This window comes from Perca fluviatilis, chromosome 13 (genome assembly GCF_010015445.1).
Source record: "Perca fluviatilis chromosome 13, GENO_Pfluv_1.0, whole genome shotgun sequence".
NCBI classification, from domain to species: Eukaryota; Metazoa; Chordata; class Actinopteri; order Perciformes; family Percidae; genus Perca; species Perca fluviatilis.
In genome coordinates this window covers 21897314-21908930 of record NC_053124.1, presented here as the reverse complement: position 1 = coordinate 21908930, position 11617 = coordinate 21897314, and the positions used below count along the sequence as shown (strand labels likewise).

At 41.2% G+C, this 11617-nt stretch overlaps 2 protein-coding genes across 5 annotated transcripts in view; both read left to right on the top strand.

Annotated features, from left to right (window-relative positions):
• Positions 1-725: 725 nt before the first annotated feature.
• si:ch211-81a5.1 (E3 ubiquitin-protein ligase RNF115) lies at positions 726-6161 on the top strand. 2 transcript variants are annotated; one of them, XM_039819502.1, is made up of 10 exons: positions 726-886; positions 997-1201; positions 2512-2570; positions 2735-2792; positions 2878-3089; positions 3734-3802; positions 3902-3980; positions 4219-4312; positions 5211-5326; positions 5546-6161. In XM_039819502.1, the coding sequence occupies exons 2-10, from the start codon at positions 1124-1126 to the stop codon at positions 5666-5668; spliced, it is 888 nt and encodes a 295-aa protein (XP_039675436.1). In that variant the 5' UTR covers positions 726-886; positions 997-1123; the 3' UTR covers positions 5669-6161. The 2 variants fall into 2 exon arrangements, with proteins under 2 accessions (XP_039675436.1, XP_039675435.1); XM_039819501.1 differs by lacking the exons at positions 726-886; positions 997-1201 and adding an exon at positions 1238-2028.
• Positions 6162-7525: 1364 nt separating this feature from the next.
• ash1l (ash1 (absent, small, or homeotic)-like (Drosophila)) overlaps positions 7526-11617 on the top strand; it is a 30434-nt gene continuing 26342 nt past the window's right edge. For 2 of the 3 annotated variants that reach the window (XM_039819500.1, XM_039819497.1), the window contains exons 1-2: positions 7526-7786; positions 8717-8811. The gene's annotated coding sequence lies outside the window, so the exon portion shown is untranslated. Of the gene's footprint in view, positions 7787-7821; positions 8013-8716; positions 8812-11617 lie in introns of those variants that run through there. The other variant, XM_039819498.1, reaches the window with a different exon arrangement.

Genomic DNA, 11617 nt, shown 5'->3' with positions numbered 1-11617 from the left:
GGAGGAAAATGTACAAAAAACAATATTATCAAATATTATAATATTTTCAGCCCCCTGAGCTTGGCCAACATGTATTCCTCATAGCTAGCTAAGTATGGCACTGTTCTGACAAAATGTTCAAATACAATCATTTGAATTTTCAGAAAATAGGAAGCCAAAAATTTGATCCAAAAAGGAATCACATCCTGTGATTATCCTTCCTTTTAATATTAGCCTAAAAAAATCACAATTTCTGCTTTTTAACTCAAGAGGTATAGCCTAATTTCCTATAAATGAGGTTTATTGGCTATGAATTCCAAAAACAAGTGTAAATCTAGTAATGACTTGGTGTTAGTGGTGTTTATACATGGTAGTGAGAAGAAGCGTTAAACTTCAAAGTGCCAAAAACATTGAAAAAAGCGCCAAAAGAGACACGTTACAAAAAGTGATTTTCAGTTCTGACCATAGACTGTTAATATTAATATAGGTACAGTCTATGGTTTTGACCCAGGAGGACGATGTGGTCGAATGGAAGGGTTAATGTGTTAATTGACTCAAACCTCCCGCTTTAAGCAAGTTCAGTATCATAACATATTTACACAGATTATTTGTCATAAAATGACATTTTATAGCTGGAATTGCGTTGCTAGGAAACCGATTGCATCGAGCTCTGCACCGAAACTAGTTGGTTACAATCTAGGCAGAGGATTCAATACATAAGAACCAAATTTGTGTTTAAAACAAGAGAGGATCCCACTTAAACATTTTTTATTCTCTAGCGACACCCAACACACTTGAAGGAAACTACATCCGTGATCCAACTTGTTGCTTTTGGAGCTCTTGGCTTCTTTTAGCAACTTGATCTTTGCAGCAGTGACCGAAGCAAGTCTTGATCTTGACGCCGAAGGTTATTTATATATTTACTAATCTCTCCTTAACAAACTTTATTATAAAGATGAAACTGAGGAGGGTGTTGCCGTTGTTCGTTAACGATATGATTGTGCAATCTGTCTACAGCCGTTTTTCTGACATATCTCACGGGCACCAAACTCTCCGGGAATACTCGGACCCGTTGGACAACCGAGTTAGACTTTTATGGGCTGCTACACGGACGTCAGGTCAGGCACTGTGCGTCACCGTGAAGATGGCGGAGGCTGCGGACACACCACAACACAGGTTTTTCTGTCACTGCTGTAAATGTGAAACAAACCCCAAAATCCCGGTGAGTCACTTTGGAGAGTGTTTTTATTCCACACGTGCTGGCCTGAGAATAACCCACGCGAATGGACGGAGTGGTTGCGATTTTTAGAGCTCTTTATTTATTTTTGAAAGTATTTAACTGCATGATAGATTTTTTAGATGTAATTCGCGGGATCACCAAAGCACACATTTTGCAGCCTGTTGGTGGTTGTTTATGTGGGTAGGCTACAGCATGCGCCAATATCTTACATTATAGAGATAGAGGGAGTTGGCTAAAAACTGGTGATTCACGTTGCCATATTTAGAAGCACCCCTGTTGGCGACTGTTGTCTTCTGTCAACTGCGTGTGAGAGACGTAGGAGGGGCTGGCTGGGTGTCGCCACATGCACCAGAAGCGCTTATCAAACTGTTACATGCCACAGAGCCGCAAATAGGTGCCGTTAACCCCTGGCGCGCGATCAGTTGTGTACCCTCCCGTCTAAGCCCAACTGAAAGACAAAACTGATGAACTTTTACTGATTTATTTGGAGATTAAATTCTGCAGAGGAGCGCGCTGTGAAAGCCACTGTTGGAGCGCATTTGTTGCGCAGCTGGCACTTTTCACGGCACGATTACGCACAGATATAGTTACGATGGAGCAAATGCGCGTATGACTGTGCGAGTGAGAAATAGAGAGAGAGAGAGAGAGAGTAGATGGAATTCATCTGCGCTATATTGACAAAAATACGTGGAAACCCCTATGCAGATATTAAAAAAGATTATTTGTCGTCTATTTTCCTTCATTTTTTAAAGGTTGACAGACAGGAAACGGGGGCAGAGGGATCCCCTGTCTCTCTATTTTTGTGTAAGGTAAATCATAATGCTGCAGCTAATATTTTAGACTATAGTGTGTTTCCTGCTTTGTGGCAACAGTTTGGAAAAGGCCATTTTCTCTTTCAACGTAGCACGTCCTGGTGGCCTTGTGGTAAAGAAGCATACCATATAAATGCAATGTATGTGGTTTGATTCTTGCCGGGAACTGTTGTTGCATGCCATACCCATCTCTAACTTCACCCCTTTCCTGTCTGTCCTGTCACCATAAAGCCATATCTATAAAGACAGGGCTGAGCCCCATCCAACAACCGATGGGATGAACTGGAGCCCGACTGTGGGCCAGACCTTATCACCCACATCACTCTGCAGCCAGTTCCCAAGCTCTTGTCAAAAGCCTTCCTAGAATAATGGAGGCTGTTATAGCAGCAGATTAATCCCCATCATTTTGTCATGAGACAAGAAATGTGAGTGTACACATTCTTTTGGCCATGTAGTGTATTTATTTATTTTCTCTTCAAGGATTTTGTATGCCCGAGATGTGACTCTGACTTCATTGAAGAGGTGACAGAAGACTCCAGGTACAGCTCAGTTTTGGTGTTTAAATGTGCTGTTCTCTATATACTCTTGTTTATAAAAAACGTAAGCATGGCAGTATTAGAATGCATAATGGTCACTGCAGTAACAGTTGTGTGTTTCATTTTAAACCACTGATATCAAAAACAATTTGTATTTTCCTGTTTAGTCTCTTGCAGAATAGCAGATCAGCGGCCAGTGAAGATTCAAACTTGCTTTTCTCAGAGGTATGTCCTTATGACATTTTAATAAGTACACTCCTCTTTTTCTCAGGCTTTGTTTGACACATTGGTTCTCTGGTCTCTCTCCAAGTTATGGCAACTGCTGTTTATGGAGCGCTCTGCTCTGCTGTCTCATCCGCCCTCATCAGAGTGCGACCCAGATGACAGCGAGCAGATATCTGCAGGTCAGAGCCGTCTTTCTCTAGTGTCGCCAGGCTTTACTGAGGCCGGAGAACCAGAGTCACCTTCCCAACCTGAACAAGAGAGGTCATCCAGGCCTGAACAAAGGCCTGCAGTGGAAGGGTGTGTGTGGACATAGTACACAGAAACATAACCAGTGTGTGCTGAACTCTGACGGTGTAAACATCCTTTAGTATGCCATTAGTGTGCTACTGAATTATTGATTTCTTTCTATTTATGTCTTGTGATTTACATTACAAGGAACTAAAATGTAGACATGTAGCCTATAACCAATAACCACCAACATACAGTTTAAACACATAAACAGCTGTTTCTTGTCTATTGTTCTTATTTCTAGTTTTGTTATAAACAGAAACATTCATAGTACCCTCAGGTTTATAAGTTTCTACAAGTTTGAAACTCTTTTTAATAATGTATACATACTGTACACTTCATTACATGGGATTGGTTCGCTTTAAAAGGTGATTAAAGTTGGTAACACTTTTGTAATCTTCCATACTTAAGGATCCTTATGTAAAATGATTATTCTACATCAATCATGCAGTATGAGCATCAGACTTACTGTATATATAATATGCTGTATAACACTCCTAATCTGTTGTGTGCATTAATTGATTTACTAACTCCAATACAATCATAAAGGCATAGCATGAATTTATACTGCTGAATATAAAGTAAAGGTACAGTATGTGTTTTGAAAGCACACTAAAGCAGACATCTTTGCTGTCTGTTTTTGCCCTTTCAAGGATCGTGCAGCAGTTCTTGGCCGGCCTGTTTGCCAACAGCAGAAACTCCGGTGCTGCACCAGCTGCACTGTAAACGCTTTTTAATTTTCGATTCACATCATTTACTTTTGATTTCATGTAACATTGTGTGGTAACCTCTCTCTCTCTCTCTCTTTCGCTCTCGCTCAGATCCAGCATGCTACAGTTGCACTCAAACCCTGGAGATTATGCGTGGGGTCAGGGAGGTCTGGATGCTGTTATCACAGAGGTCAGTGATATCTATATCTATATTTCTAAGCTTTGTGTTTAGCATGGTTTCCTTCTTCTTCTTCTTCTTCTTCTTCTTCTTCTTCCCTCATTTTATAATGAAACAAACCCCCAAAATTCTGGTACAATCAAGTTACAAACATTATCATTATTCATTTCTTGTTTTTCCTCTTTCCCCTCTCTGCCCCTCATGTCTCCTCCTATATATCCATACTCTTTGTTTCTTCGCACTTACCTAGTTGTTAGGACAGCTGGAGGGCACAGGTCCACCCCCTGCAGAAAAGGAGATGATCTCATCCCTGCCAACAGTTTGCATCTCTCAAGAACAGACAGGTAGCAATCCCAGCATGGCACACTGTACACATCCCTTTCCCTCCTCTTAGCTTTCCTTCCCATCTCCTATCATCCGTCTCTCCTTCCTCCCACTTTTTCTTTCCTCCCCTTATCTCTTTTCCTTCTCATTTCCTCTTTCTGCTTTCCCTCCTATGATCTTTCCTTTCCTCCTATCATTCCTGATATATTTCCTTCACTCTTTTCTCCTTCTTATCTGTCCTTTCCTCCTCTTATCTCCCCTTCCCCTCTTTTATCCCTGTTTTCCTCCTTCTGTTTCTCCTTCCCTCATCTCGTCTTCCCATTCCTCCTATTTTTCCTTCCCTCCTTTCTTTCCTATCTTAAATAATGTCTTAAATCGTTCTGTTTCCTTTCCTCTTTTTATCTCTGCTTATGTTTTTATTATTACTTTCTTTTCTTCCTCTCAACCTTCCTTTCCGCCTATTATCTTGCCCCCCCCCCCCTCTCTTTTCTAACTATGAGTAGCGTATTAGTAAATAATTCATAGTTTTTTGCCAGGATGCACTACTTCAAAGGTAGTGAAAGGTATTACAACAGCCTGGAGACCCCAAAATAGTTCTATTTATGTATTACAATGACTCATTACTGTTACTTATTGACCATTTATAAAAACAGGTAAAAGAAATGTGAATTGTTGTAAAGTGGTATGAATAAATCTTTATTCCCACATCATTAAACTGGGTTTGCTAAATGAAATAACAGAGTACTATATTACAAAAGTATCGCTGTTACACTGTAACAGTCTATAGAACTGTCTTCCTCATTTGAGGTGTTCATCATTAAAAAATAATTTTATGACTGGGTTTTCTGTCTCTCTGTGTCTATTTCTCCTGCACCACTCATACTTTCTGTTTCAGTTTTTCTTGTTTGTCTCTCCCAGACTGCAGACTGGAGTGTCCAGTTTGTAGGGAGGAGTATTCATCAGGGGAGTCTGTCAGGAAACTACCCTGCCTCCATTACTTCCACAGTGAATGTATCGTGCCTTGGCTGGAGCTGGTAAGAACGAGGAGTGGATGTGATCAGTGGGCTGAGGGGTTTGAAAGTCTGTTAGATCTGTCAAGGTTTTAAGAGTGTCACACATCCTGAATTCAGGGCTGTGACGACAATACAGAAACATTTGTTGTTACTAATGTTGATCTCAGGTTGTACTGTAGATGCTGTTATATCATTGACTTTTTGCCTGCAGATTAATACGTTTTTCTCTCCCTCTCGCAGCATGATACCTGCCCAGTGTGCAGAAAAAGCCTTGACGGTGTCGACAACAGCCTCCTGCCCACATCAGAACCCCCAGAACCTCGCTCCATCAGGACAGAGCAACAGGAGAGGCAGGCAATCTGAGAAACTGGCCAAGCAAATCTACCTCCCTTTACTTTTTTCAAGAGACATGCTTCTCACCTCAGACCTTTCCCTCTGCACTGTCTGCGTTTAAATAAAATGCATTACATCCATCACAGTCATAACTTACAGCTTCAACTCTCACTACAGTACACTCATCTCTGCTAAGGACCTTTATGTTTTCTACTCCAACATCTTCACCATTATTAGGCTACACTACACACAAAAGGATGTGCAGTTTGCAGACGAGATGTGGAGGTGATGTGTCCGTCTCGCTACACTGCTCTCTTAAGTGGTTTTCTGAACGACTGACTTCCACCACTGAGCTGCCAGTGGTTGTCAAAATGATGTGAATTCACAGAATTATGAAGTAACACTTTTGCATTAAGGCTCTTGGTAAGACGATTTCCTAATGCAGAATATTTTGTTTTTCCACCCAATCCGATCCAGCTTTGATGTGCTCCAGATATTAAAGCTAACCCTGTGATCCCCACAATGCTTCTTCCATCTCCCTAATTATGAGAGATTCAGTGCCAGATACTGTACATTCATACTGCAGACCTTTTTATTGGTCTACCAACCAATCTCTTTAATAATCAGCACATTTAAGGCTTTTCCGTGTTCCTTTTGCATTTTGTGGTCAGCACTGCTGTAACAGCTTAATAGATGACAGTAATTTTTTGTTGGTTCTTGAATCTTAATAGAATATAATACAATAGAAAGGGTTACTTTCAATATGGCAGTATATGTAGAATAATACATTAGAATATAGTATTATCCATTGAAATAGAATAAAATAGAATAGTGCAGTTTTATCATAGATATACATAGAAATATAAAATCTCGCTTTCAATACAGTAGAATATGATTGTTGGCTATGGAGCCAAATACAGCAGTACAGAATATGCTGAAACAAGTCATGTAATTGAACATTTGTTGGTTACAGCTTCTCAAATGTAAAGGTTTCCTGCTTTTCTTAAATTTATATAATTCTAAAATTAACATTTTTTGGGACAAAACAAGCTACTTGTGATGGGCACTCTTTTTTGTTGTTGCTATTTTCTGACATTTTATAAACTCTGAACAGATTCATCGATAATGACAATAACCAGTTGCAGCCCTAGTATAATATAGTAGTTGGCTGCTGTAATACAAACAACTTTATAGCACTGCAACTATTTCTTATTTTCATGATCGACTAGTTTATTTTTCGCTTCAGCAGTTAATAATTTAGTTTAAAATTGGCACAAAAAAGGTGAAAAATGCCCATCACTAGGCCTATATCGAATCCCCAAATTGAAACCTTGAGATTATTCTTTTGTGTGACCCACAGTCCAAAGATAAAAAAATAAATAAATAGAGAAAAGCAGCAGATCCTCCCGTTTAAAAAGCTGGAACCATTCTGGCATTTTTTTTACTGAATAACTTGACGATTAATCGATTATTACAAATGGTTGCAGATTAATTTAACATCAATAAACTGATCGATTAGTAGACTAATAATTCAGCTACAACAGAAAAGAAGAACTAACATCCTTATGGGGCAGAATGATTTATTTATAGGCAAAAGTGCTCCCGTTGCCTCCTCACGTCTGTAGCCTACCGTTTACTGTAACGTTATGTTGACACTGTGCACCTGGCACCGCCAGTTGGACAGTTGACTGTTGCATACCAGCAAACACACCCTCAACCTCAAACACAGCAACCGAAAATAGTGAAATAATGAAACACATACATTTTTGTCAATGACCAAGGACCGCATGAACCGCGTACGACCGACATTTGCTCTCCTCTCCGCCCTCCCCGGTCCTCCCCCTCCCTCACTCCCTCCCTCCCTCCGTCCCTCCCTCCCTCCTCTCTGGGACTGAGAATGCCCGTGTTGTACTGACACAGTAGCGATACGGGCTGAGTAGACATGGAGGCCCGATTAACGAGAGAGGCCCGTGCTGACACATCCAGGCCTAGCTAACGGCGCGTCGGAGTGGATTTCGGAGCATCTCGGGAGATATTACGGATACCAGTTGCTGTCAGGAAAAAGGATTTTAACACCAAGGAAGAAGAAATAGAAAGAGATCCATTTCGGGTCTCTGTTGATTCAACGCAGCCGCCATTTTGTTGACAGTTAGTGTTTTTTTAATAACCTACACGGCACTGCATCTGTTATTTTATAACCACTGGAATTTAACTCGCCTCGTTTTTCGCGAGTGTATTTCTTTCGATTTTGCTGTTCATTTGTCTTTGAATCAACGTCGGGAGATTTTTATGGTTTAGCTGACATGCTAGTGCATCGTTAGCCGTCGTAGCTGAGATGTAGTAACACGAGTGCCTACGAGAATGTGACGGAGATGTAAGATTATGTGCATCACTTGTGCAGGGTTGTGTCAGATTCACTTGGTTTGCAGAAATAGTTTGAAAGCTGTAGGCGTTAGCCACTCATTCGCAGCTTACGTACAGTGTAACGTTAAGTTAAAGCTGTGCTGGGCGAAATTTGCCTAAATCGCCCTCAAACAGGCTGATAGATGGCTAGTTAGCTGCTGCCAGTGCCATTGATACCAAATGTAGCACAGGCTGTATATTATTGTACGGATGATAGCTACTCGCGTGTTACAAAATAAACAAACCTTTCACAATGCACGGGTTATAAGGCGCCAAGTGACCACCCGATTACTTTACCGCCTTGCCTATTATCCTAAATATTCTGTAATAACGTTACATATTCTTGGGGGGATGCTTAACATGGTGACACTCAGCTTACACCATCGCAACTTTGTGTTTTGGAGGTGGCAAGGTTAACTATCATTTTTTGTACGTGGTCAGAGCTGTGTGCATTGATTTGTGATTGAGATTTGCGGCTGCGTTCAAGATTATTACCTTGTTATAACCTAGTTGGCACATCTGAAAACAGCATAAACATTTGTTATGCAATTGTAGCTTGAATACCTCAGATTGTCGCTTTAGCTCATTGTACATGTCTTTGTTTTATGTTTTAAAAACAACATTGATATAGCCCAAATCTGACATTCTTTCATGTTTTGGTTTTGGGCAATTCAGCACTTGGAAGATACAGTATGTGTCCACCACGTTGATACACACGAAGGGAGGACACAGCCAAATAATGTGAACACCGTTTCTGGACAATTACAGAGGTGGGTTAATATTATTAATATGATACTTTGTAATAATTTGCTGATTTTATTGTTGCTGTTGACATAACAGTGTAGGGAGCAGATTGCTCAGTCTTAGTGTTATCAGTCCCTTCAGCCCTGTCAAGAAGATGTTTGCTAAATTATTTCTCGACTGCATGCATTGCAGTGTCACCTTAACGACTTTAAGAAACTGCAAGAGCATGTCTCAGTCCGGATTTCCTTTCGATTGAGACAGTAATTATGAGTATGACAAAACCGGGAGGAATTGGCTGAGTAAATTAGGGGTGATGCGTTGGCAGAGGGGCAGTGTTGAATGTATGAAACCGAAAGCAGATAACGTTATTTGGGTTGTTCAGCCCTTCGCTGGCCAGCTACGTTTTTGCATAACACGAGTGACAGTGTAATTACTTAAAATGTTATACACAAATGTTAGGCAGTCAAGTGTATTTTAAAGCAGTTAATACCACAGAAGGAACTCCTCCGGGCTGCTACAGACTGAGGATGTTTGCATGGTGCTGCTCTGACTGACATCTGTCATTCCGGTCCGATTTATTGCAACCTCTACCGCAATTCGTTAATCTTTGAGGTTTAAACGTTATAGCCGTCTCTTTAGTTTAAGGTCATGGTGTGTTAGAATCATGTTGGAACACTCGCTATTAAATGAAAGAAACTAATGGTAGCAGTAAAGGAATTTGGCTGCTTTCCTCCCTGAGCACGGCTCTGTACTAATACCGATAGAGTAAAAGCCCTGGGAATGACACGGAGTTCTGAGGGCAGACGCCAGCCCTCATGTGAATTATGTTGGGGGTGGGTGGGTTGGATACTATTGCTATGACCAAAGGGAAATCAGCAGTTATGAACAACGTGTGCAAAAGTGAGAAGGGAGGGAGTAAGGGGAGGAAAGAAATGGGAGGGGGCGCGGGAAGTTGTTTACTACGTTCCAGTCTGCTCTGCCATTTCTTCGGTTGTTGGCCTGATATTGATTATTGATTCTCCTGTTTTTAATTTTAATTTCTGACATTTGCTCGTGTTTTATATGTCCTTCTCTCTACTTTAATTCCTGGTTATTGTACTTAAAGTAAAAGCAAACAACAGGCAGGCATGATTGATATCTGTCTGTAAAACCAATAGTGCTGTCATTCTTGTGTTTTGCAGTATGACTGTAAAAAACGAAATGACTGCAGTGTAGTGTTAACTGCTTTGTAAATACAAAAGTACCTTGATATGACATGGTTTAGTGTTACAGCTTATCAATCACAAATTAGAAAGCGATTCGGCCCATTGTCAGATCATTTACAGGAGAACAAGTGCCAGTAAATGACCTGGCTTAGCTTGTTAGAGGTGAGACGAATGTTTTGACTCTCCAGGCAGCTTTTTTTTAGACTTGTGTCAGTAGCCTCTCACAGAGTTAGGTGCTACAGTGGCTTATTTTTGGCATAGCTGCTGTCAGGCAACGGAAGCAGCTAGTATCACTGCAAGCGCTTAGTATAAAAGAATGGGGAGAACATTTGTCACTCTGTAAGAGAAGGACACAGGGAACAGAGTTGGGGGGTGGGGGGTGAAATGTGTTTTTGATTAAAGTGGGAACACAGTGACTTTAGTTTGTGTGCTGTTACTACTGCTTTCCAAGTTTGCAAAATAGAGGAGGATAAGGACAGAAAAGCTTAAAGAAAACGGTGAAAGAACAGAGAGATTGATGGAGTGTTAAAGAAAAGAGGGAGGTGTGATTTGAGCGTGGTATGTGTAGCGAGGGGGAGTCTGCAGTTTTGAGGCGAAACGGAGTGAGTAATTGAAGTAAACACAGAAAAGAGGGCGTGGGGGAACCACAGGCCAGACTCTAAAAATCGGGCTGCGTTTACTGTGTGGTTCAACAAAAAAATCTCTACTACTGTTTTCCACAGTTATAATCCAAAACAAACATAGTATAAGACTTTGTATAGGGTAGATTTCTGTTTTTTTCCTCTCTTGCTGTGACACTAGTGATGTGTCGACTTGCATGACTTTCCTCAGGCCCCATTAAGTGGCTCCTTTAGTGCTCTCCACTAATGTAGGGCGCAGAGAAACCGCCGGCACATTGACGCTCTATCACTCACTCTCAGTTGCTGCTGGCAAAGGCTGGGAAAGGCGGCCGGATCCTCTGTCTAGTCCCAGAGGGCCCAATATGCTGAGGTCACAGTTCTGAATTGCCTCCAAATGACTTCACCCAGTGAAAGCACCTGCTTGGGGACGAATCCGCATTAAATCACTCAGTGACCACAGGGAGCTGTAGACAACTTCATTGAATTGGGCTGTCCTCTAAGGTGCACAATTAAGAAACATGCTGCTCTCTGTTGCTGCAGTGCTAACGTAGGGTATGAGCACTTTGCAACAATCACAGGCACCTGTTTTCACTGCAACTAATGAGGGAATTTAAGGGATTGCTCATTTGACATCTTACCCTGTAACACCTTGTAAGGATGTGGCAGCACTGTGGGATTAACTATTGACTCTGGACCTTATAGGCTTTGTAGTTCTCAGGTGGACAATTCAGAGTCCTTGAGCCTAAGGTTACATTTCTCAGGTAGAAAAGCCTTGTCTGTGTAAATAGGTCACATTGTTATAGGCCGTGAGGACAAACACACCATAAAAAGTCCCCCAGACGGGATGAAGGACAGCCTCTACCCAAATAGATGATAAAAAAATGGTTGCCCTCTGTCTGCTTTCCACCATCATTCATTATAAGATGTTTTATACTTCTCAGTTGCAGGGTGCTGCTTAAAACTGTCAATGTTTGGTTGATGTTCTGTGTTGCGGTGACTAATATGGA

Coding starts and splice junctions, on each gene's coding strand:
- si:ch211-81a5.1 (XM_039819501.1), top strand. CDS start 1,873: ATGGAATTCATCTGCGCTATATTGACAAAAATACGTGGAAACCCCTAT. Junction 2,029..2,511: donor TCTCTCTATTTTTGTGTAAG/GTAAATCATAAT, acceptor TTTCTCTTCAAG/GATTTTGTATGCCCGAGATG. Junction 4,313..5,210: donor CATCTCTCAAGAACAGACAG/GTAGCAATCCCA, acceptor TGTCTCTCCCAG/ACTGCAGACTGGAGTGTCCA.